Source organism: Dipodomys ordii, unplaced genomic scaffold, assembly GCF_000151885.1.
Source record: "Dipodomys ordii isolate 6190 unplaced genomic scaffold, Dord_2.0 Scaffold20, whole genome shotgun sequence".
Classification (NCBI taxonomy): domain Eukaryota; kingdom Metazoa; phylum Chordata; class Mammalia; order Rodentia; family Heteromyidae; genus Dipodomys; species Dipodomys ordii.
In genome coordinates this window covers 9,363,206-9,389,574 of record NW_012267236.1, presented here as the reverse complement: position 1 = coordinate 9,389,574, position 26,369 = coordinate 9,363,206, and the positions used below count along the sequence as shown (strand labels likewise).

At 41.3% G+C, this 26,369-nt stretch overlaps 1 protein-coding gene across 10 annotated transcripts in view; it reads right to left on the bottom strand.

Moving 5' to 3' along the window:
- Nucleotides 1-26,369, bottom strand: part of Dtnb (dystrobrevin, beta) — a 173,324-nt gene that overhangs the window by 92,271 nt on the left and 54,684 nt on the right. For all 10 annotated transcript variants that reach the window (XM_013013712.1, XM_013013719.1, XM_013013714.1 and 7 more), the window contains exon 8: nt 1,136-1,260. In XM_013013712.1, the coding sequence (XP_012869166.1) occupies nt 1,136-1,260 (125 nt within the window). The remainder of the gene's footprint in view (nt 1-1,135; nt 1,261-26,369) is intronic.

Here is a 26,369-nt window from a genome sequence, read left to right as displayed (position 1 = left end):
GTTTAGTGGTAGAGTGCTTGCCTAGGATGCACAAAGTCCTGGGTTCGATTTCTCAGTACCACATAATCAGAAAAGGCTGGAAGTAGAGCTGTGGCTCAAGTGGAGGAGTGCTAGCTTTGAGCAAAAGAAGCTCAGGGACAGTGCCCAGGCCCTCAGTTCAAGCCCCAGGACTGGCAAAAAATTAAAAAAAAAAATTGGCCCATTGCATTCAATAATGTCTAAAACTGATAAGACATGGCATTATTTTCATAGTAACGTAGCATTATAAAGGCAATGATTAGATCTAAAACCTAGACACAAGTGAGAGTAAAGTGTAGCAGGGTGTGTTGTATTTATTATAAGCTTTTCTGAATTATTGATTTTTAATAAATATAAAAGTGTTTTGAAGGGCTGGAGGCGTGGCTAGCTGGTAGAGCAAAAGGGTCACAGTTTGAAGCTTAGTCTCAGACCAAAGCGGGGGTGGGGGAAGAAGTGTTTTTGAATCACTGAAAGGAAAGAAAAAGATCAAAATAGCTCTGTAGTCAAACTAACTTGCATTAGACAGGGAAAAGAAAATGAACTGAACAGAAAGTCTTCCACACACCTGTTGAAGACTAATGATCCCAAATCTGCCAACTTTATCTAGAAGAATAAGCTTATTACCATCACTTAATTCAAAGTAAACACATAGTTTAGAGACTGAGGCCTATCATTCATTCACTGATTGCTTCTTTTCCTCCTTGCCTTTTGGTATGTGTCTATCTTTTGTTTTTGTTCTCTCTAGTTTTGTTTTATTTAGCATGAATGAGAGAGCGAGACAGAGAAAGAGACAGAGACAGAGAGACAAAATTATTAGGTTTATTTGTAGGAAGCCAATCACAAAAGGCAACCCAGCTCAACAGCCCAAAAATTACTCTTCAGTGCATTTATGCTTCTGGAGACTGCTATACTTATTTAGGTTTCAGAAACTAAGAGCTAGGTTTCCATGTAGATATTTATAGTGATTTAAAGAAATGAGAGCTTAAAGTCTGAGTTCCCTAGTACAAAAGCAACACACAGAAAGTTCATCATACATGTGAGGTGATATTGTTTTGATCCGAAGGGATTTTGCAAGACCCCCATTCCCAGTCTGGTCTACATTCAGGCAAATACTTACACTATATGTGCAAGGTCAAGTGGTTTCTCTGGCTGCTCAGGAAAAACAGGATGTGGGGGTTCTCTGGAGGGTACGCACCCCAAAGATTTACTAATTGCATGGCTCAGCTTCTTTGCAGGGGATTTCTGGGTCAAAATAGAGAATAAGGAAATAAAGAATTAACTCTTAAAAAGATAAAGACATACAAAATAATTGTTGACAACATCATACACAAGTCAGATTTCATTCTAATCAACGTGAGTGGGACTTGCAGAAAGGAGCCTGCAGTGGTCCCAATGACACTAGTGGCCCCTTCATTTCTGTGGCTCCTCCCTTGTTCTATTATGTCATACTATCAAATTTGTGCTAACTTCCCTTCTGGACATCTTTCTGTACCCTTTGCATGATCTTCCTCTTCTGATACTTCTGGATTATTTAGGGCAAGATGTTAAAGTTTGATCAGTACAAAACTAAAAGGCTAAGATACGCTAAGAGCGAATGACTTATGAATACTAGCAAATCAACTAAGTTACATCCCTAAATGTCAGACTATTTCCAAATAAACAGAAAGCAGAGCATTTGCATTAAGGGTCTGGGCTGTGTAGGCAGATACAATGAGTACATACACATATAAAAGCAGTCAGCATCAGATACATGATTCTAAATGATTAAGTACAAAGGCACAAAAGTAAGTTGGCACAACAACACGTAGGTGTGGAAGTGGAAACACCAAATCCTAAAATTATTCACTATGATAATGAATAGTAAATATGCACAAAAATAAAGTAAGTTACACAGAACATTTACTTCTAAAGCCCTTATCTACGTTTTTTTTTTTTTTTGGTGGGGGGAGGATACTGAAGGGCAAACCCTGAGCATTCTGTCCACTAAACTCTGCCCCCAACTCTCTTAAAGATCCGATTCAAAAGATGTTCTTTTGAAACAGTTCATTCTAATATATCTGTAACACACATGTGCCATTTTAACTGGAAGTGTAGGCCTCCATGGGCCTCATCAATACCACATCATCAATACCACATCTCCATTTGATTTATTTTGTTTTTGTTTCATTTTGAAATATGGTCTTGTTGTAGTATAGACTGGCCTTCAACTCAGGATCCTTCTGCCTCAACCTCCCAAGTGATGGGATTTCAGACATGTATCACTACTTAATGTTTTTATGCTATTTGCTAGACTAATTTTACACAAAATAAACAAAAATCTGTTTGCCTGGGAGACCAAATAGGTAAAGTTAATTGATATCTGTTTACAATAATGGTTGAATTGTATCACTATCTTCAGAAACTTATTTTGGTTCCAAATTACCTATCACAGTGCCCTCTGATACACATATTCTAGAAAAGTCTAGCTATAACCTAGTCTCCTGCCAATCGCACAAAACTAAACAAAGCAGAAGTCCTGAACTTCTCCCCTAACTGCTGTCCACTTCCCTCTGTCCAACAAGTAGCTATAATGTGATATGAATTCTTCCCCTCCTGCCCATCTTCTGCCCTGCCTCTGAGAGCAAATCTGTCTTCTGCTTAAGATCTTTCTCAGGCTGGGAAATAAGCTTGAAAAGGATTTCATCACATCCACATGAGCACATTCCTGTCAGGCTCTTTTCTCTCATCTCTCACAAACACAAATGATAAAGCTGCTCAGTTCCTCTGTACACACCACCACTTTAGGCCCCTGGAGCTGCTACAGACCTATCCCAATCTGTCTTACAGTAAATGTTCTGTTCCCATCTCAAACCTGCTTGCAAGTATCACCTTCCTCTCTGGAGACTCACTGCTCCACAGGGCAGAGATGTCTTCCCCAGCTCTCACTGCTGCACTTGCCATGGCACACTGCAGTCTGTTTTCCTAGCTCTGTTACATTAGAGCTCCTGACAGGAAAGGCCATGTTATGTTCATCTTTGCCTTTCCAGAGCAGTTCCTATAACAGAGTATGTTATTTGATTACAATTTTCTAAATTTCTTTTGCCTAACAATATCACATCAGCTTTTTTTTTTAATTGCAAGTAGGAAAAAACAAAAGGAAATTAAAAAGAACATCTGGCTGGGCACTAGTGGCTCACATCTGTAATCCTAGCTACTCAGGAGGCTGAGATCTGAGGATGGTGGCTTAAAGCCAGCCTGGGTAGAAAAGTCTGAAGATTCTTCTCTCAAATTAGCCACCCCCCAAAACACCAGTAAGTTCAGGGATAGTGCTCAGGTCCCAAGTTCAAGCCCCAGGAGTGGGGGGAAAAAGAATATCTTAATTTTTCTTTATAACTGAAGAGTACAACTATGATCTCAGTAATTTCCTGATTTGTTGCTATGCCTAAGAACCCCTAGTCACTGACACATGCAGTATATGTGAGACAGACCTACTTTAGCTCCATCCTAACCAATAACAGCCACAAAACCACAAGCTTCAAATGTACATTTTATCAGAAGAACTAAAATAACGATATAACTATTAAAGTATTTGCTTTTGCATCCCTTAATATTCTTAGCAGCATGATTGTGACACTCTTGAAAAAACTTCTTAAGTCAAGGTCTAAGATCAGATCCAATTTCAATCCTCAAAAACTTAGATTAAACAAAGGAGGAGACAACAATGCTTGATAAGAAATGTACTCATTACCTTGCTCATGTTACTGTAACCCCTCCTCTGTACAGTATTTTCACAATTAAAAAAACTTATAAAAACTTAGATTATAAAAAGTAAAATTAACTCATTAAAGTCAATTTCAGGTAATTACATTATATTAAACAGAGGCTGATACATGTGAGGAAGGGATAAAAACCAACGTGTGTGTGTGTGTGTGTGTGTGCGTGCGTGTGTGTGTGTAATTAAGAACTATATTATTAACTAAATGTAGGAACAGACCAAAGAGGACAGCACCTGAATTTTTTAAGTTATACATTCAATTAAGTTGTCTAGACATATAAATAAGTGATTCCTGTAAAAATCTCAAGGATTGGTTCTGATACGGACCTAAAGTGAATACTGACAGAGCTAATTTAGGAAGCTTAGGTAACCATCTCTAAGGATGAAGGTGAAAAATGCTACCAGTGGGAGAGAGAGCAAGGGAAGGGGTGAAACTGTCCAAAAAGAAATGTACTCTACCTGACTTATGTAACTATTACCCCTCTGTACATTGCCTTTATAATAACAATTAAAAATTTTTTGTAGCCAGGTGCTGGTAGCTCATGCCTGTAATCCTAGCTACTCTGGAGGCTGAGATCTGAGGTTCATGGTACAAAGCCAGCCCTGGCAGGAAAGTTTGTGAGACTCTTATCTCCAATAAACCACCAGGAAACTGGAAGTGGTGCTGTGGCTCAAGTGGCAGAGTGCTCACCTTGAGCTGAAGAGCTGAGGGACAGTGCCTAGGCCCAGAGTTCAAACCCCACAACCAGCAACAACAAAAAAATTTTGTGTGGGGGTCGTGGGGCTTGAACTCAGGACCTAAGTACTGTCCCTGAGTTCTTTTGCTCAAGGATAGTGCTTCATCAGTTTGAGCCACAGCTCCACTTCTGGTTTGCGAGTGCTTGACCGGAGATGAGTCACACGGAGACTTTCTGCCTGGTCTGGGTTCAAACTGTGATCCTTAGATCCCAGCCTCTTGAGTAGCTAGGATTACAGGCATGAGCTACCAGTGCCTGGCTGTTAAAAAAAAAAGGATTGAAATAATGCTATCAATACCACTGATTTTCTGAATAAATAAAAGACTTGTTTTATCCTATATGGATAATCAACTGTCTCAAGATCATTTAGCCAATACTAGTAGGTAGATACTCTGTTTCTGTCCTATGATTTAATTGCTACAATTTCTGATTTTTAGTTTATGCTGATCCTGGGACTTGAACTCGGGTCGGGGCCTGGTTGTTGTCCTTGAACTTTTTTGCTCAAAGTGGAGCCACAGCTCCACTTCTGGATATTTTTGTGGGGGGGGGGGTAGAAGAGGGAGAAGTAGCTAATTGGAGATGAGTCTCAAAGACTTTCCTGTCCAGATTGGCTTCAAACCATGAGCCTCAGATCTCAGCCTCCTGAATAGCCAGGATTATAGGCAGGAGCCCCTTAATTATTCTTGACCCATTTCATTAAACTTCAAAATCAGTTTGTCATTTAGCAAACACACACACACACACACACACACACACACACACACACACACACACTGGGATTTTTATGAAAGCTGATCAAATCTATAAGTAATTTGGCAGAAAACTGACATCTTTACTCACTGAATGCAAATGTGTTCATCTGTCCATGTATTTGAGCTTTCTTTAACATCTTTTGCCAGTTTTAGATTCATCCCACAATGGTTCTATGCATCTCTGTTATTTACTTCTACTTATTATATAGTTTTATACCTAGAAACTGAACTTAGCTGCTTTTTGAAATTGTGGTAAAGTATACATTATAAAATTTATCTCAACCATTTTTAAATGTAGTTTTGTAGTGTTAGGCAAGTTCACATCATTGTGTGGAAAAAAAATCTCCAGAATGTTTCCAACCTACAGAGCTGAAACTATAAACCTACTAAACAACTTGCCCCCTCCACCCAGCTCGGGAGCTACAGATGGACACCTGAGTGGTATCTACCTCTAGACTACACTCAGTAATGTTGCTAGAAGCCAGGTGCTGATAGCCCAGGCCTAAATTCTAGCTTTTCAAGAGGCCAAGATTTGAGGATCACAGTTCAGGACCAGCCTACACTGAGAAATCCTTATCTTCTTCAGAAGTGGAGGTATGGCTCAAATGGTAAAGCACCAGCCACAGCCAAAAGCAGAGCATGAGTGGGAGGCCCTGAATTCAAACTCCAATAACCCCTCACACAGATAAAAATCATGCTAGGCATGTGAGTGAATATTTGTACCTCCTTGCGACCCTATTTTCAACTTTGTGGGGATATATATCCAAAAGAGTTGCTGAATTTTATTTCATTTTTATTTATTTATTTATTTATTTGGTCAGTCATGGGGCCTGAACTGTGGGATTGGGCACTGTTCCTCAGCTCTTCAGCTCCAGGCTAACACTTACCTCTAGAGCCACAGTGCCATTTCCAGCTTTTTCTGCTTATGTGGTGTTGAGGAATCGAACCAAGAGCCTCATGCATGCAAGGCAAGCACTCTACCATTAACCACCTTCCCAGCCCGAGTTGCTGAATCTTAAGATAGTGTTTTTAGAAAATTTCCAGGAACCATACTATTTTCCATAAAAGTTACATTATATTATAATCCTCCAACAGTTGACAAAGATTCCAATTTCCTGATATCGTCACCAAATCTTGTCATTATTTTTTTTAAAAGAGTAACCATTATAGCTGGGCACCAGTGGCTCATGCCTATAATCCTAGCTACTCAGGAGGCTGAGATTTGAGGATCCAAGTTTGAAGCCAGCCCAAGCAGGAAAATCCCAATGAGACTCTTATCTCCAATAAAATACTCAAAAAAGTCAGAAGTGGTGCTGTGGCTCCAGTGGTACTGCCCTAACTTTAGGCTCAGGGGCAGTGTCCAAGCCCTGAGTTCAAGTCCCAGGACCAGCAAAAAAAAAAAAAAAATGGAGGTGACACCTGCTAATGTAGGAGACGGACACTTGAATCTACCTTTTCTCTTGTACAACAATCAACTCCAAATGTATTAAAGAACTCAAAAGAATGACCTATAACTTTAAATCTACCAGAGGAAAGCACAGGGCAACTGCTCAGAAAACAAGAATAAGAACAGATGGGACTTTGTGAAATTAAGTTTCTGTACAGCTGGGTGGCAGTGGCTCAATGAAAGCAAAAATAGTCTCTGTTGAGGGTATGGATCGCAGCAGGAGGGCTGGAGGGATAACCAAGAGGGTGGATATGGTTGAGGTAGTTTATCTGCATGTGTGAAAATGCAACAATGAAACACGCTAGGATAAGGGAGTAACAGGGCAGGTGAGTTTGATAGGGATACATTGTGTGCACTTGTTTAAATATCACATGAAGCCGGGCGCTGGTGGCTCACGCCTGTAATCCTAGCTACTCAGGAGGCTGAGATCTGAGGATCGCGGTTCAAAGCCAGCCCGGGCAGGAGAGACCGTGAGACTCTTATCTCCAATAAAACCACCAGAAAACCGGAAGTGGCGCTGTAGCTCAAGTGGTAGAGCGCTCGCCTTGAGCTGAGGGACAGTGCCCAGGCCCAGAGTTCAAGCCCCACGGCCGACCAAAAAAAAAAAAAAAAAAATCACATGAACCCCACCCATTACAATTAATGTATGCAAAGTTAATAAAAGGAGGTCATCAGAAAAAAACAAAAACATAACCTACTCAGTGTCAAGGGACTTGTTAGATCCTTTTTACAGATATCTAAGATCAACAACCCTTACAATTGGCATTATGTCTTACGACTTGGGCATTAACAGTCTTGACTTTGCACAAAACACTACTCAATACATCAGGTAAAGTTTACAGTGGGGCATCTTTCGTTCTTATCGGGTAACATTACTTATTGAAAGAACACTGGGAAAGGCACCCAAAACAGTAAGGCACTCTCAGCAGGTGCTGGAGAGAAACAGATGCTAATGGTCCAGGATAGTGACACTAAGTATCACACTGGGGACACATGAAAGTGAGTGAAGGTGGTGAAGCTGTCCTTCCAGATGAGAAGATGCCAGTGTGGGTGGAGTGCTTTCCTCACATAACCATTATCAGGTATTAAGATACTCCCAAAGAAAATTTCTTGAAGTCAGATCTCTGTACTGTCAATCTGCCTCAAGGTAATTCTTTACAGAGCACACTCTTCTGCCAGAATATACACTAACAGGTCCTGACATTTGAGAGCACATGTGCCTACTGGAAGAAGCTCAGGATTGGTGCCTTTGAGGCCATTCCTGTCATTTTCACCCCCAATAACCACCCCTATCCCCACCCCCATCCACCTCATGCTAAGCCCCAGGCCATGTCATCTGAAGAGATTTCAAGCAGAAAAACATCCCCCAGTGGAGGATCCTTAAATCTCCAGATAAGTCAGGAATCTTGTCTATTTTAATACGAAAACTTTACATCTTAACCAGCATCTCCAGCCTCATTTAATAACTTAAAATCTAATCATGCCTCAACTGGTTTCATAGCATAGTTGTTTAGCAGTAGTGCATCTTATTTGAAGCCCACCAAAATGAGTCATTAGCCAATGATTATTATTACACTTGAGGCTTACATTTACTCACAGTAATCAGTTCAACTATATGCATCATTTCTTGCAATTCTTCCTTCTTGTTTCAATTTAATTTTCCTCAGAGTATATCCTTTATTTCTCCTGCAGTGGTTGTACTGGTGATAAACTAGTTGAGACTTTCCCCGAAGTCTCTTTTGGTTCTTTTTTGCTCCAAATACGCTAAGTTGGCACAGAATTCTTGGTTTTTCCACTCTATCCTTCAACTGCCTTTTACATTTCCTAGTTCCTTGAGTCTGTGTCCAGTATTCTGCATCCTGTGCATTTTCTTCACATCTACTTCCAATTCTCTCATTTTCACTATACCTATCTCTCCTTTTTATATTTAATTCCTACACTGAGTTTATTCTTAACACTTCTTGTTCCTAAAAGTTCAATTGTGGTACTATTTTTACATCAGATTGTTCTTTTTTTTTTTTTTTTGGTCAGTCATGGGGCTTGAACTCTGGGCCTGGGCGCTGTCCCTCAGCTCTTCAGCTCAAGGCTAGAACTCTACCACTTGAGCCACAGTGCCACTTCCAGTTTTCTAGTGGTTTACTGGATATAAAGAGTCTCATGGACTTTTCTGCCTGGGCTGGCTTTGAACCATGATCCTCAGATCTCAGCCTCCTGAGTAGCTAGGATTACAGGCATGAGCTACCTACCGGTGCCCGACTGTTCCATTTTTTTAAATGTCAATATTCGAGTTTATTTCTTTAATGTTTTAAACATACTATCTTCTAAAGTTCTTGGGACGTTAAATCTATTTTTATTTTATTGTATGTTTCCTGATTCTCCCTCAGAGATTGCTTTGCCATCAGGTTTCTTGTTTTTGATAATAAGCTTACCTTTAACAGGTACTGTTTTCTACCTGGGAGCCCCATTCGACTGAACAACAGAAGAAGGACTGTCTACTTCTCGTAAGTGCTCTACAACAGAACTGTAGAGATCATGGAAATGTGCACTTTCTACATATGGTAGTCAGCAGCCACATGTGGTTACTTAATACTGACAATGTTGTTACTGTGACTGAAGAACTTACATTTTTTTTAAAAAAAAATTTCTTCCTGGGCTGGGCTCAGTGGTAGAGTGCTTGCATGAGGCCCTGGGTTCGATTCCTCAGCACCACATAAGCAGAAAAGACCAGAAGTGGGGCTGTGGCTCAAGTGGTAGAGTGCTAGCCTTGAGCTGAAGAGCTGGGGGACAGCACCCAGGCCCGGAGTTCAGGCCCAATGACTGGCAAAAAAAAAAAAAAATCTTCCTTTTGTGCTGGTACTGGAGCTTGAACTCAGGGCCTCACAGCTCACCTTTCTTGCTCACAGCTGGTATGTGATCACTTGAGCTATGCCTCCAGCCCAGCTTTTTGCTAGTTAATATGGAGATAGTGCCTTGTAAACTCTTTTGCCCAGGCTGGTTTAGAACCACAATTCTCCAGGTCTCAACCTCCTGAGTGGCTAGGATTACACAAGTGTAAGCCACCAGCACTCAGCTATTTTCTTTCATTTTTAACTTAAAATTAAATATCCACATATGGCTAATGGCTATTATCTTGAACCATGAAAGTGAGATTGCATTTTTCTGGTTAATTGCTTACACATTAGTTTTTAGTTTGGGAATTTCCAGTGGAATTTGGAAGTAGAGAATTGCACTAGCATTCCTGCCTAGATTAGTTCTTCAAGGTTGATTTTTTTTCCCCTCCTCACAGAGCCTGAATTACATATATTTTTTGTATCGTGTCTGAATGAATTAGTGGATTTTTTTTCCCCTAGCCCCTTTTTCTTAAGGAGTAGCTCTTCTAAAGCTGTAGCCTTTAAAATGTTAGTTCTCAATAAATAAAGTTCTACTCACATTAATGGACTTAAAACAGATTTCCTGCATCCTGAGGCTCTATATCTAGCCTCTGTGGCCTAAATCTAGTTCCTGGTCTCATATCTAGTTCCTGGTTTCATTTAAACGTGATAGGAATTTTTCTAAGCTTTATTCAAATTCAACTCTACAATACAGTCTTGTCTAATCTAGTACAAATATCACTGTTATTGGGGGAAAGAGGCTATAATTAATTATGCCAGTCTATCAAGTTGCTAGAGTTAGCAGTTAGGTTGGTACAATAAATAAACCTTCTACTCAATTGCCTTAAATGCAAATATACTACAAGGATAAATGCCAATTGATTATGTTAATTTATTCTTTTATTTCTTTTTTGAGGGTGTTGGTGATACTAGGGTTTGAACTCATCCTTTATACTTGAAAAGCAACTGATCTACCACTTCAGGAACACCTCTAGCACTTTTTAAAGTTATTTTTCAGGTAGAACCTCATGTTTGTTTTCTGTTTTACTTTTTATTTTGTTGCCTGGGGCTAGCCTGGACTATGTAATTGAGATGACATGTATGTATCAACAAGGCTGGCTTGTTTGTTGAGATAGATTCTTACTTTTGCCAAGGCTGGCCTGAAATCATGACTCTTTTGATATTTACTTCTTGAATAATCAAGATTAGAGACATACAATTACCACATTTGGTTGATTGTGTGTGGGGGGGGGTTGATTGTGTGTGTGTGTGTGTGTGTGTGGTTGTGTGTGTGTGTGTGTGTTGGTACCAGTGCTAGAACTCAGGGACTCAAGCTCTTGTTCTACATTTTTATGTTCACAATTGGCACTCTGCCATTTGAGCCCACCTCTACTTCTAATTGGAGATGAGAATCTGGAAGCTTTGCCTGCCTAGGCTGGCTCTGAATTGGTGTGAGCCACCAGTGACCAGCCTGGCTTAATTTAATAATTTTTGATGTAATGTTTTTATAGCTATATTCTGTCTTTCTTTTCCTCCTTCTTTCTTTCTTTCCTTTCCTTTTCTTTCTTTCTTTTTTTTTTTTTTTAGTGCTGGTCCTAGGGCTTGAATTTAGGGTCTGTGTGCACTATCCCCAAGCTTTACTTGCTCAAGGCTAGTACTCTACCACTCTGAGCTATGAAGTCACTTCCAGTTTTCTAGTGTTAATTGCAGATAGGAGTCTCACAAACTTTCCTGCCAAGGCTGGCTTCAAACCTCAATCCTTGGATCTCAGCCTCCTGAGTAGCTAGGAATACAGGCATGAGCCACCGGTGCCTGGTTACAGCTATATTCTTATAGAGCTTACAGTTTTCTTTTTTTGGTGCTACTACTTTGGTGTTTTGTAAAATTGGTTGGATAAGTTCCCAGTCTTGTGCTGTGGAACAGAATGTATAAAATGAAAAATTTTCTGTTCCTTGGAAGTTTAGGAGAATTTGTCTGTTAAACAGTCTGGGCTTATGATTTCTTTGGGAGTCTACATCCTTAATTCTCATTCCAAGGCTTTTAACTATGGGCTACTTGTACTAAAGTTGGGAATATTTATTTTCCTAGAAAACTGTGCATTTCATTTTAGGTCTTCCAAATCTTCAGCATAAAGTTGTTCATAGTACTATATTCTTTTAATTAGGTAAAGGAAAAAAGAAAAACTGTTCTGTATCCAAATCCCTCTTGTAGTTTCTGATACTTTTGTGTTTTTCTAAATTAACACTTGCCATTAGATTAGAGCTATTTTACTTTTTTTTAATGAAGAATAAAACATAATTGGTGCATGTATGTCTTCTGAAACATTTTCTAATAAATTAAAAACTAATTACTCTTTGAAGAAGAAACTATTACTGTTCCAGTGAGTTCAACAATAGCCTTGGTATTTGTCACACTCAAAACAGTAAGTAGTATCTTGTATTGAAGAGTAAATAGCTTCAGCTTCCCATTTAGAGAAAGAAAAGACCCACTGGATTTCAAAACCAATACACTGACATTCCTAGGTAAGCCTCAGACAACCAATACAAAATTTATGGCTCTATCTATACCAACTGTGAGAATGAGTATAGCACCCTCAAAGTACAGACAATTGCTACATTAAATGCCAGCAATTTAAAACTGAAAAAGTTGGGGGATAGTAGGGTAAAAACAAAGGAGGGGGTAACAATCGATAGGAAATGTACTCATTACCTTACTCATATAACTGTAACCCCTCTGTACAGTATTTTTACCCAAAAAAACACTGAAAAGATTGTGATGCCTATAGGCAAAAACAAAGTTTAAGACCAAGCTTTGCCCTAATTGAGTTGCTGTTTTTTTTAAATTTACAAATGGATGTACAGAATTCCATAGTATGTATGTATCATAATACACTGAACTATTTCACTACTGATTAATATTCCTCTCCCCCTTTTATTTAGCTATAACAAATGATGCTGGTAGGAGACCCGCAAACCAAAACCCTAGCATATACAGATGTGGTACATCTGTTGTTCCAGGAGTACTCCTTTTTGGAGAACTGTTGTATCAAATTGTTGTCCTTTAAATGTGTCAATTCACATTGCTAAATAAGAATCCTTGAGAATCTCCTTCTCTACAACTTCACCAAAATTAAATATTATTAAATATTATTATTAAATATTATTAAATATTATTAAATATTACATGTTTTGCAAGTAAGGTTGGCATAAAATGAACATTTTAATGATCACAATTTAAAACCAGAACAAGTAAGAAAAGCCAACTTTCATTAAGTCCCTTAGTAAACAGAATCTGTGCACCAGGTGATGGGTACATAAAGACTAACAGCATAATGAGAACTAACATCTATTGGAATACACAGAAAGACAAACAGATTATCTAGTGCTGATTCTCAGATGATTCTAGTAAGTGCTTTGAATAAGGTATTCAGTGTGATGCAGCAGACCAACAAAAAACATCAATCAGTTTAGCCAATCAGGAAAAGAAGCAATTGCCAAGCTAATTCTTAAAAGGATACAGAGAAGTTAGCATGGGCAGGCTGGGAGAACAGGGAGGAGAGGAGATAAAAGCAGCTAGACCAGCAGATTCAAAACCAAGAAACAAAGGAAATAGAGTGTGTCAGGCAACTACAAATAGTTTCATACTGTCGTAGTGTGGACTGTCAGTGTAAGATATAAATTAAAATGCCACACCAAAGACATAACTATAAAAACTTTCAAAACATTACTTTGCAAGATAAAATTTTAGTGTGTTGTAAGTCATCTTTGTTTTTAAAGTTGCTTCTAGCTCTCTTGCATTGCATAGCTGTTTGCGGCTTGTATGCACTGATAGACTGCATGGTAGAAGAGAATGAGATAGGACTGGGACCAATAATTTAGGCTTAGGAAAAAAAATATGTAGCCAGCTAAAGCAGAAAAGCAGAGTACCAAAGTCATAGGGAAGTGAACTCATTGACAGCCAGGATCCCAAGAAAGGAAAATTGAGCACCAGATATGGTGGTGCACATCTTTAATCCCAGCACTAGGAGGACCATAAGTTTGAAGCCAGCTTGGGCTACATAGAGACTCTTGTATTTAAAAAAAAATCAAAAGCATACTCTTCCCCATGCTTCCATGTCTAGTATACTCTCCAAGGCCTACACCTTCACAAGTACTCAGAGCTACTGAATAACACTAGGGTAAATGTTCTCCACCTGTCTCACTGCACCTGGGCTGTCATAAACACTGCCACAAATCAGGAGAGAATGAAGCCAGCAGTCAAGTGACACCATGTGTGGTACAAACACCAAATTTCAGCAATGTAACCCTCATCACTATTCTTCAGCCCTGCTCTGATGCAGTGTGTGTATAACTTGTCTGAAAATATAAGAAACTCCTAGGCACTTGAAAACAAAGCAACACCTCTGCTTCAACCCAGGGCAGCTAAGATTCCCAGGGCTGGGAACCTAGTATTTTGAACAATTAACAAGCAGTACAAATGATTCCTTTCAGCCAGTGTGGTCAGCAGTGATTTACAAAAGCTCTTGGCAATACGAAGAGGCAAACATAGAGTGGTATAACTATCAGCAACTAGTTAGGTTATTGTTTTCATATAGAGTGGTATAACTAACTATCAGCAACTAGTTAGGTTATTGTTTTCTAGAGGTGATAATAATTATCAACCTATACATCCAAGAAAGTAAACTAGAAATTATTAGAATTATGTATGACAGAAGAGCCAGTAAGATTTCAAGAAGGAAATGTCCACTAATGGGGTAAATATAAGAGCATGGACTGGAATGAAGAACTGTAGGAATTTATCAGTGTCTGGGGTGAGATGGGGTGCAGGATATCTCCAACCTGTAACCCAGTTGGAGACATCCAGGGGGAAGCTGCTGCGGTATTAAAAGAGCTCAGGAGAAAAATCTAGTTTATCACAGGTGATCCAAAGGTATCACCAGTAACACATGAATGTTTGATAACTGGACATTTTATAGTAACTATATAGAGAGGAAACATAATTAATATACAATATACAGTTACTAGATTTATTTAGAAAAAGTTCTCCCTAAGCTGTTTCTCTGAAAGCCATATATTTGCAGCAATATGTACTTGAGAAAATGCAGAGAGAAAGCAATTCACCCAGCCTGGTCACACGGGGGCCCTGAGCTCCCTCACACAGGGAGGACACTCACTTTCCAGCTCAGTTCTGGTGGCCACCTGGAAGAACCACAAAGATCTAACGCTGAAGAGAGGGCTGTGCATGCCTGAGTGATGACAGCTACGGGAAATTGCTCATTTGAAGAACCGTTTGGTTTCGGCCATCCATCCCTACAAAACTTCCCTGCCCTCTGTGTGCTCCAAGAATTCTCAGGCTACAGCGTAAAAAACCTTCTTACTGTTTCATCAACAACACGTCGATTCTTTCTTTGATAAGCATCCATCTTTAGAAACAGTTGGATCCATTTCAAATGTTCTGTTTTCAAACAGCCCTGTTGCAGCTATAAATGAGTTTAAGGATAAACAGTGCAGCCAAAGATCACAGCAGAAACTGGGTAACACTCAGAGACTGAAAGATCAACAATTCAAACATCCCATTCTGATACATGGTGCCAGGATACCACTACCTTATTCCCTCAGACAGTTGTAGAACGTCTACAGTTTCAGAGGAAGGCCTTTAGGTCAATAAAGAAGTCTCATTTTGTATAGATTCTGTTCATCCTCTCACATACCCCTGTACTTTATTAATCCCCAAGTCCCCAAACTCTCCAACTGGGGTGTGAACATGAATTGCAATTCTATATATTTAGAGCTAGAACTCTGTGTTTGACATGCTGTTTTCCAAAGTGACCATACAATATCATGTTTCCACCAGCAAGGTAAGGATTCTAATTCCTCTACATATTTGCCAGCACTTGTTACTGTCATTTTTTACTTTAGCCACCCTTGTAAATGTGAAGTAGTATCTCATATTTGACACAGTTTTACTATGTAACTTAGGTTAGCCTTGAACCAGGATCTTCCTAATTCAGACTACTGAGTGCTGAGATTACAGGTCTGATCACCAAGCTCAATATCTCATGTTTTTTATTTGCAACCCCCTAATGTTGATGCACATCTCTTCATGCATTTACTGGCTATTTGCATATTTTCTCTGAAGAAATGTGTGTTCAGACCCATTTCTCTTGAGCTTATTCTTTTTAAAAGTCATAACTAGCCGGGTGCTAGTGGCTCATTCCTGTAATCCTAGCTACTCAGGAGGCTGAGATCTGAGGATCCTGGTTTAAAGCCACCCTGGTTAGGATTATTATCTCCAAGTAACCACCAGAAGTGGCACTGTGGCTCAAAAAGGTAAAGTGCTAGACTTGAGGAAAAGAGCTCAGGGACAGAGTCTGAGTTCTGAGTTCAAACCCCATGACCAAAAGTAAAAATAAAAAAAAAAAACACGGTTAATACCAGGAGCTGGTGGCTCATACCTATGATCCTAGCTACTCAGGAAGCTAAGATCTGAGGATCATGGTTTGAAGGATCATGGCAGGAATAGGCCATGAGACTCTTACCTCCATTTAACCACCAAGAAGCCAGAAGTGGAATTGTGGCTCAAGAGTGCTAGCCTTGAAACTCATGGACAATGCCCAAGCCCTGAGATCAAGCCTTAACAAACAAGCACACACAAACATGGTAAAAAACAAAACACATATAACTTAAATCTCATAATCTTAATCATTTAGGGTAGGGACAGTGTTGAAATGTGATTTAGGGCCGCTTCACCTACCAGTCAGACATACCTCCAGGTCCTCATCGTAACCATTTTTAAGCATACAGTTCAGTTCAGTATTGTTAAGTATATTACTTACACTGCTGTGAAAGAAATCTCTGAAACTTGTATTTGCAGAACTGAAACTCTATATCCACTAAACAATTCCCCTTGTCCTCCCCTAAGCTGCCAGTGATCATCACTCTACCCACTTTTATGTTGGGCTGTTGGGGGGGGAGGCGCGGGGAGGTACACTTGTTGCTGCTGAGTTTTAAGAGTTCTTTAAAGTTTTGGACACAAGTCCCTTGTAAAACATATAATTTGCAAATATTTTCTCCTATTCAATGGGTTGTCATTTCATTTTCCTAATGGCATCTTTTGAAGCATCAACATTTTCAGCACTGGAGCTTGAACTCAAAGCCTGCACTCTAATTCATCTTTTTCACTAACAACTGGCACTTAAGTCACACTTCCAGTTCAACGTTTTTGCTAATTAATTGGAGAGTCTTGCCAACTTTTTCTTACTGGTCTGGCTTTGAACCAGGATCTTCAGAATTCAGCCTAAGTAGCTATTTTTTTCTTGTTGATTGTGGGGCTTGAACTCAGGGCCTAGGTGCTATCCCTGAACTCTTTTGCTTAAGGCTAGTGCTCTCCTACTTTGGGCCATAGAGCCACTTTGATGGTTAATTCGAGATAAGAATCTCACAGACTTTCCTGCCCAAGCTAGATGTGAACTCCAATCCTCAGATCGCAGCCTCCAGAGTAGTTAGGATTACAGGCGTAAGTCACCAGCACCTGGGTCTGAGTAGCTGTTTTAACAATGTTAAGAGTTCTAACCAATGATCAGGGCCCATCTTCCCATTTCCTTGGGTCTTCTTTCATTTCTTTCAGTGAACAGACCTGGCAATACAAAGTTATGGCACCCCTGTCTAAGAGCATTTTCTCCTAATCAAGACATCAGTCATCTACTTAAAGAGGAAGTGGGGGGTAGAATGTTCAAAAGAATATGTCTTTAGCCATTGCACAGAAAGGGAAAGCATGGTGATCAGAGAAATGTGATAGCATTACAAGGCTGAGTGCCAAAATGGAGTGACCTCAAACACTTGGCAACACTACTCTGCCCTTCATAAATACTAAGAGAAAGCGGATAAACTAGTTCAGCCATGATTTTGGTTGACAGTCAGATTAAAAAAGAAAAAGTCACAGTACAAGGGTACTGGTATAAGACATATGCCATATCTAAAATGGATAGGAGAGGAAGGACAGGACTAATAGAAAAAGCAGACAAGTTAGTGGATGAGAAACTGGAAGGAGATGATAAGTTAATAGGGAGAAGTTGCAGAGATCAGACAGATGATAAGCTGTCAGCAAAGAAGGGGACACGTACATCAGAGATTTGGGAAGTAGAAAAGTGAGAGGTGGGGAGACTCCCAGGGCACTGTGGTGGAATGTGACTGAGGCTCAGTGGAGACTATCATCAGAATTGAGGAAATTAAGAAACTGCATGGCTAGGGTATTAAAAGGTTTGACCCCACAGACACTCAAATCGTTGGTAAGGTGACCACAGGTCTGGAGCCAACCCATCTGACCCATGCAGTTGCAGGGGCGGGACTAGTCAGGAGACAACTGCAATTAGAAAAGGAGAAGGACATAGCCAAGCTGACAGCAGCCCCAAAGCAGTAACTTGCTTGCTTTTCAACTTTTTTTAAACTAAGAGAGTCATGCTGTAAGGCTCTAAAAGTGGCAAATTGGAAAGTAAGAAATAAAACAACCAACATGACTAGTGTAGACAGAATTCTAGATTAGGCCTTTCCTTGTATAAATGCTCCTCTCTGATGTTTGAGTGAAACTTAACCTGATGAGCCATTCCTCCTTTTGATTATGTTACATTATATGGCAAAAGGGAGATTGCCCTTGGTGGACCTGGTCTAACATTGCATCCTTTAAAAGCAATGTTTCTCTGACTGGTTGTAGAGAAGCAAATTAGGGAGATGCACTCCAGTTGGCCTGAAAGAAAGCAAATGCCCAGGCTGCAAATTTCTAAGTAAGCCACATGGAAAGGACTGCAGGCAGCCTCTGGGAGCTGAAAGTCATCCTTCACTAGCCACTAGCAGTGAAGATGGAGACCTCAGTTTCATAGCTGCAATGATATTAACTCAGCTTACAATGAGTGAACTGGCAGATTCCCAAACCTCAGAAGTAACAACATTACAGCCTTAGCTGACCCCTTGATTTCAACTCAGTGAGGCCTTGAGCAGAAAATCCAGCCATATCATCCTTGCCTGGACTTCTGACTCACTGAATCGAGACCATCAGTTTCTAGTGTTTGAAGCCACCAAATCCGTGGTCAGGTTACACTGCCACAGAACACCAGGGTGGAGAGGGCGATCCAGTTGATGCATGTGGTCTCTGCACTCCCTTCACTCTCCACCAGCTCATTCAGATGAGCAGTCACATGGTCACCTGACCAATGATTTCACATGTGACCCTTAAATACAGGCAGGGAGCAAGGATAAACAGCCATGTTTTCAGGGGCTGCAGAGTAGAGACTCAGAGAGAGCACCAGATCTCAATGCAGATGGAGTAAGGAAACCCTGGAGAAGGAGTGGAAAGTGAGGCAGTTTGCCGACCTTCTATGTGGAAGGCACTGATGAGAAGTGGGTGCAGGGGCTGTGGAGGGCAGGGAGGTGGCCGCTCCCAACTGACAGCATCGCAGAGACAGCGGCCAAAGGTGGACATGGCCTCAGCAGCTTGTCCTAAAAAGAACCAGGCACTGGGCCAAAGGGCCAGATTGCGTAGATTTAGTTAATTTCTTCATGTGTATGTCCCATCTCTTGCTTGCTACAAGTAAGAATATTGTCTTACACTTAAAAGAAAAATGTAATCCTCCTGCCTAGCTCTGCGCTATGTTCAAAGTAGTTATTTACTTATGGCAAACGACTTATTATAACTGGATAGAACAATGGACAGTAAGCACACCTTTGCTCATTGAACATATATCAAAGTATCTTAGAATTCCAGTGATACCAGGAGACAGAAGCTAGTCACAAATTAAATACTGTTTCAGACAAGGATAAAACCATAATCTTAATTGTTCTTGGTTTGTAACAACATAATTTGCTGACTCCTTCCAACAACAGTTTAATTTTGCTACCACTAATACCTCCAAACTATACATATATAAGCCACTCATTAATATTTATTTAAGTAACATTTACTTAATAACGTCTGTTAAGTAAATCCACACTTCCTCATTTTAGTAGATTTTGAAGGTGACACCTCCAGAGGGGGAGTCTGCCATCTGCTGGAAGAAAGGTGAAATTTTCTTATCACCAACTTGTTATGTAAGTGTCTCCACTAAGGCATTCTACTGTGTATGGTTAGTGTATTAGGATAATACCACTCCTCATTTTTCAATTCTCCCTACCCTCCTGCATGGATTAGCTATGTGAGCATTGGCTAGATTTATCTTTGTAAAGTATAAGCTAGGATAGGCAGAGGTCTGAATGGAAGAAAAGAGGCAGGGAATAAGGGGAGGGGTGGACTTGAAGCCCCTCCTGGCACAAGAAAGGCCTAAGAGGTTATATTTGGGAAGATGAAAAGTTCTGGAGATGGACGGTAGTGATGATTGCACACTAGTGAGAATTTGATTGATGCTGGTGAACTGCACACCCAGAAAAGGGTGTGCAGAAAAGGGTGAATCTGGTATTATGAATGCTTTACCGCAATGGGAAAGACAGTGAGCAAGAAGTGAAGAGGAGGGGAAGGGAAAGAGAAGAAGGTTGACTGAAAGTGAATCAGAAAAGCAAATGTATCCAGACCAAGAAAAATGACGTTTAAGATTTAAGATTTAAGAGTGGTTAAATAAAAAATAAAAAAATTACATTCAAAATAGTTTATTTGGAAAAAATCTTCCTTCAAATCTGAATCATTTAAGGATGGCAATATAAATCATGTGTTTGTTTTAATAAAGGGTTCTTTTCATAAGCATAACTTAGCAGAAAAGCATAAGATACTCGGTGGCCAAATTAACCTCTTACAGGAAGATGTGCTTCGGTGTGAACACTGTATATATATTTTTCAAACAGACATTGTGGCAAGACTTGACCGCAGAGCAGTCTCCCATCCCCTGGGCTCGTTGAAACATGCCACTCCACTCCCTCGTCTGGCTGCCTGAGTAAAGCCTAGATCCCACAGGACACAGCAGAAGAGGCCTTGCCCACCTTCCCAGGAGGTGAGAGGGGCCAGCGGCTCTGCTTGGTGCTTCTGTATCACTTGCTTGTCTGGTTGCCTCTGCTATAGGTGCTCTCTCCTAAAACATAGGCTCCGGGGCATGAGAAACACACGCAGCATGAAGGGGGCACACGGCAGCACATTCTAGCTGAAACGGGCTTTCACCATCCAGGCTGCCAGTGGACACAGGAGTGCAGAAGCCTCCATCCCTCGACTCACCCTGTATTTCAGTCATGCTAGCTAAGGCCCCAGATAGCACCAAGCAGAACCAAGTCAATCCCTCAACCCTGTCCAAATTCCTGACACCACATTGAAGGGTGTAATCAAATGATCGGTGTGTTTTATTTCATTAACTTTGGGGGTGGCTTATTATATAGCAAGAATGACCCATACACTCTGGGCACCACAGACCTGACAGTGAGGATGAGCCAAATATCTTAGAAAAGGAGGCTCATGTAACCTTGCAAGTGTGGACATAAAAACTCACACCACCTGGGCTGGGAAGGTGGCTCAGTGGTAGAGCGCTTGCCTTGCATGCCTGGGCCCTGGGTTCGATTCCTCAGTACCACATAAGCAAAAAGAAAAAAGCCGGAAGTGGCGCTGTGGCTCAAGTGGTAGAGCGCTAGCCTTGAGCTGAAGAGCTGAGGGACAACGCCCAGGCCCAGAGTTCAGGCCCACGACTGGACCCAAAAAAATAAATAAATTAAAAAAAAAACTCACACCACCCACTCTTGTGTCCATGTGGGAAGGAAGGACCCTCTGTCCTCACTCACTTGTGAACATGCCTAGCTCAGCCCATCCCTCTCCCTTTTTTTTCTCAGGGTCTGCAAACTCTATAGTGAGCAGTTTCTCCTCTGCTTCCCAAAGCTGTAACCTTTCAGGATCTCTCCCTGTAAGAGGCCAGCCTCTGGGTTGGGGTGTACATCTCAGATGAATCCATTTTATCCTTGCAAATAAAATCTCTTTCTCAAATAGATTGTCATCTACCTAACTCTTGGTCCTCCAAAATCCAAATATGAACTGCTTTCATAAACAGTCTTAGGGCCAAGCATAGTGGTACATGCCTGGAATACCAGCACTGAGGAGGATGATCATGGCAGGAGGTTGGTAAGTTGGTCGCCAGCCTGAGCTACATATTAAGATCATGTCTCGCCGGGCGCCGGTGGCTCACACCTGTAATCCTAGCTACTCAGGGGGCTGATATCTGAGGATCGAGGTTCAAAGCCAGCCCGGGCAGGAAAGTCTGTGAGACTTTTATCTCCAATAAACCACTCGAAAACTGGAAGTGGCGCTGTGGCTCAAGCAGTAGAGTGCTCGCCTTGAGCTGAAGAGTGTAGGGACAGCACCCACCCAAGCCCAGAGTTCAAGCCCCACGACCCACCAAAAAAAAAATCATGTCTCAAGGTGCGATCACCAGGAGACATGATCAGGAACAGAAGAATGTCTATACCTGCTCTCTCTCTCTCTCTCCATCTCTTTTCCTTCAGTTCCTGTGGTAACCATTCCCACATGGCTGGACAAAGCATTAGAGTTGTCTTCTTACTTAACTATCAGCAGCAAAATCTCCTGGATCTGGACCCCAACAATCAGCTCTTACCCCCCTCATCCCCCTTAGTCTTTTTTATCTTCATTCATTCCATGTTACCATCCAGCCTCTTGGCCTTAGAGTATATGTCCATGATTCCCAAATTTCTACTTCGACCTTAGCTTTCTCTCTTGAACTTCAGACTCATATACAATGACCTACTCGACAATTCCACATGGACATTTAACAACTTAATTCAACATGACCAAAACAGAATCCTTGAGCTGGGCATGCTATGCACTGGGGAGGCAGAAGGAAATATGAGTTCAAGGCCAGCTTGAGCTACATGCTAGACCCTTTCTCAAGCCTACAATCCTAGCCCATGCCTATGATCCTAGCTACTCAGGATGCTGAGATCTGAGAATGGCAGTTTGAAGTCAGCCAAGGTAGACAATTCCTTGACACTCCTATCTCCAGTTAACCAGCAAAAAAATGTGACTCAAGTGGGAGATCCCCAGCCATAATTGTAAAAGCCAAATGAGAACATAAGGCCTTGAGTTCAAATCCTGATACCAACGAACACATACACAGTGTGCATCATTTCCTAACATGTGTGTTTCATCCACAGCCTTCCTCATCTTGGCTCTTAGGACAGTCTTAGCCTCTCTCCCCTTCCCTCCTCTACCACACCTCCTTTCTCCTCCCCTCATCTGCCCTACCCTGCCCTCTCCTTCCCTGCCTTCATCAAGCCCATTATCCCGATTAATAAAAGATGCCACAATTCAACACTTTTTACTACTTCTATTGCTAAAATCATAACAAATTCTATTATGTTTTAATTATTATTTACTTTGTGCTAGGCATCCATACAGGTCATGTTAAAACATGAATCAAATTGTTGTTTTTCTACTCAAAACCCTACACAGACTCCTGGTTCCACTCCGAGTAGAAGTCCTCACAATGCCTGATAAAGGGCTGGTCAATGCTTTGACCTCCTCTCCTTCAATCCTCCTTGGCCCATTCTACTACAGCTGCATTGGCTTCCTTGATGTTCTCTATATTCACAAGTACACTCCTGCCCTAGGGCCTTTACACTGAACACTCCAGCTGTTTCCCAGATGTCTATTGGCAGACATCTAAGTCTTTGTCAAGTTTACTTTTCTAATAATGCCTACAATCTCTAATTGCCTCATTTCTATAATCCTGATTAATCATCTTTCATTAAAAAAAATCATTATCAGAGTCCTAGACAGACTTGGCAGAGGGGCTCTCCACCCACTCAGAAGGCCAGTTTCCTTCCATTAAGGGTTCCTGTCTCCACTAGTTCCTTTGGAGAAATTTCCATTGGGCCAATGGGATCAGCAGGGGAAGGATAAAGGCAGAGATGAGAGAGAAGGCACCACCAGCTTTAAAGTCCCTAGACTGAGAATTTATGAGACCTAGTACCACAGAAGGATGAATAATCTAGTTATATCCAGGATGAAAAGGAAAATGCCGCTCTTCAACAATCAAGAATCTTTCTGTACTGGGCACTAGTGGCTCACATTCCTAATCCTAGCTACTCAGAAAGCTGAGTTCTGAGGATCATGGTTCAAAGCCAGCCCAAGAGTCCCTGTGAGACTCTTATCTCCAATAAACTACGCAAGAAAGCCAGAAGTAGCACTGTGGCTCAAGTGGTAGAATGCTAGCCTTGAGCAGAAAGAGGCTCAAGGACAGCACCCAAACCCCAGCACCTGACAAAAATAATAATACTAATAATAATCTTTCTGCTCCCATTTTCTATACATAGAGTACAGTCAACTCCTCCTACCATACCTCACACACCCAAAAAAGAAATGCTGCTGCCCACTCAACTCAGCATCCAGGATCACTGGACATAGCACAGTCTTCATCAGGACAATAAGGCAAGTTGATGAACTAAAAAAGCATCTTCCTTTCCCAGTCCCAATATCAGGGGACAGAGGAGCTTCACTACCCTGTATCCTCCTGACTGAGTGGACTCTTGAATGGCCTTCCGCTGAGCTCTTCAGTCCTCACAATGCACCATCCTACCCTGCCAGGGCAAGCACTCAGTTTTCTCAAGTGATATACAGCTCGAATAGTCAAAAGCTTCATCAGTCTAGGCTCATGGATTCTTTGCCAATATCAGAAAGTTAGTAGGCCTTTGATCTGTTCCTTTCCCATCAGATCTATGTGCCTGTAACCACACAGTTCTCTCCTGGATGTAACTCTCAAGCTTTGCATTCATTTTTCTCTATGCTTCTTGCTTTCAACTAACAGAAGCCACCTGGAGGCCACATGAAACAAGGCCCCAACTTTGGCTGTACAACAGAGTCACTTGACAATTTTTTAAAAAGTCTAGATTTCATGGACCTCTGACTAATAAACCAGAAGCTCTGCAGGTGAGTTCAAGGTGATTCTGGTGGGCAGGTGAGAACAAAACCCCATGCATTAGGTCTGATCCTCATCTCAGGACTAGTCACTTTGTTTTTATCACCAGAAAATGTTTTCTAGGCCTTCATTGCTTAAAGGTGTTCTCAGCTCTTAGCTCTTACTCTGGAAGAGTCTATGGTCCAGAAGCAGTGTTTTTCTTTTTATTGTCAGAATGTTCCTCTATTCCCTTTTTGCTTATAAATTCGCTAATTCTTTCTTAAGCTCATCTCTTTCTTATAATATCTCACTTCTCGTTCATAGAATCACTCTCTGATCATTTCTTTTTTTTTTTTGGGGGGGGGGTTCCAGTCATGGGGCCTGAACTCGGCCTGGGCGCTGTCCCTCAGCTCTTCAGCTCAAGGCTAATGCTCTACCACTTGAGCCACAGCACCACTTCCGGCTTTTTTTCTTTTTGCTTATGTGGTGCTGGGGAATCAAACCCAGGGCCTCATGCATGCAAGGCAAGCGCTCTACCACTGAGCCACCTTCCCAGCCCCTCTCTGATCATGTCTAACATTTGACTCTGTTAGGGTGAGTCTGCCTTCCAAGTTATCACAGATGATAAATTTGTCTAATTGGTCATCACTGTATAGTGGGTTTCTGGTTTTCCCCTTTGTCCTCAGGTCATCAGTGTGCTACCTGACTACAAAGCCCATGCCACACATTTTAATGCTTCCATGAACTGTACTTCTAGTACTAATTGCTGTAGCCCAAACTAAAATTTCACCAAGTGTTTTGGTTTGGTTTTTAATATGATGCTGTGGATTGAACCCAAATGTACTCTAGACAAGCATTCTACCTGAGCTACATCCATAGTCCCTTTTAATTTGTATGTATGTGTGTACGCTAGTATTGAAGCTGGAATTCAGGAACTGGATGCTGTCCCTGAGCTTTTTCACTCGTCTGTTTCTCTTCCACTTGAGCCACCTACACTTCTGGCTTTTTGTAGATTGATTGGAGAAGGGTAAGAATCCTACCTGGGATGGCTTCAAATCCCGATTCTCAGATCTCAGTATCATGAGTAGCTAGGATTACAGACATGAGTCACTGGCACCCAGGTTTAATTTTATTTAGAAGTGGGTCTCATTAAGTCCCCAGGCTATCCTTAAATTTGTGATCTTCCTGCCTCGAGCATGCATCACCACACTGGACAACATAAGTGTTTTTTTGTTTTTTGTTTTGCTGGTTGTGGGACCTGAACTCTGGGCCTGGGCGCTGTCCCTCAGCTCTTCAGCTCAAGGCTAGTGCTCTACCACTTTGAGCCACAGCGCCACTTCCAGCTTTTTCTGCTTATGTGGTGCTGAGGAATCAAACCCAGGGCCTCATGCATGCAAGGCAAGCACTCTGCCACTGAGCCAATTTCCTAGCCCCAACATAAGGTTTTTTATCACACTCCCATCTCAGTCAAACAGGTTGGTAAACAATCTTCTCTACCCCATCATTTGAGAATCCAGTTTTCTTTTAAGTCATTGGTGTCACACTCCTTTGGGTCCTAATGGAATTCTTCCAGCTTAGAAAGCACAAAGGGTAGAGACAGCAGCCAATTGTTACCTGTCTTGTTCTGGAAGACATATATCATCACCCTAGCCACATTCAACTGGTGAGGACCATTCACATGGTTCCACAAAGATAAAGGGAGATGAGATGTCCAGAAAGAACAGGAAAACTATGACACTAGCAACCCCTAGCAGTTGCTTTCATACTCTTTAAAGCTTAAGTTTCACAGAGTAGGGATCTCTATCTGATTTTTTTGTTTCGCTTATTGGTGGGGGGGGAGTGGATATATCCCTGTATCCCCGTGTGTGTGTGTGTGTGTGTGTGTGTGTGTGTGTGTGTGTGTGTGTGTGTGTGTGTGTGTGTGTGTG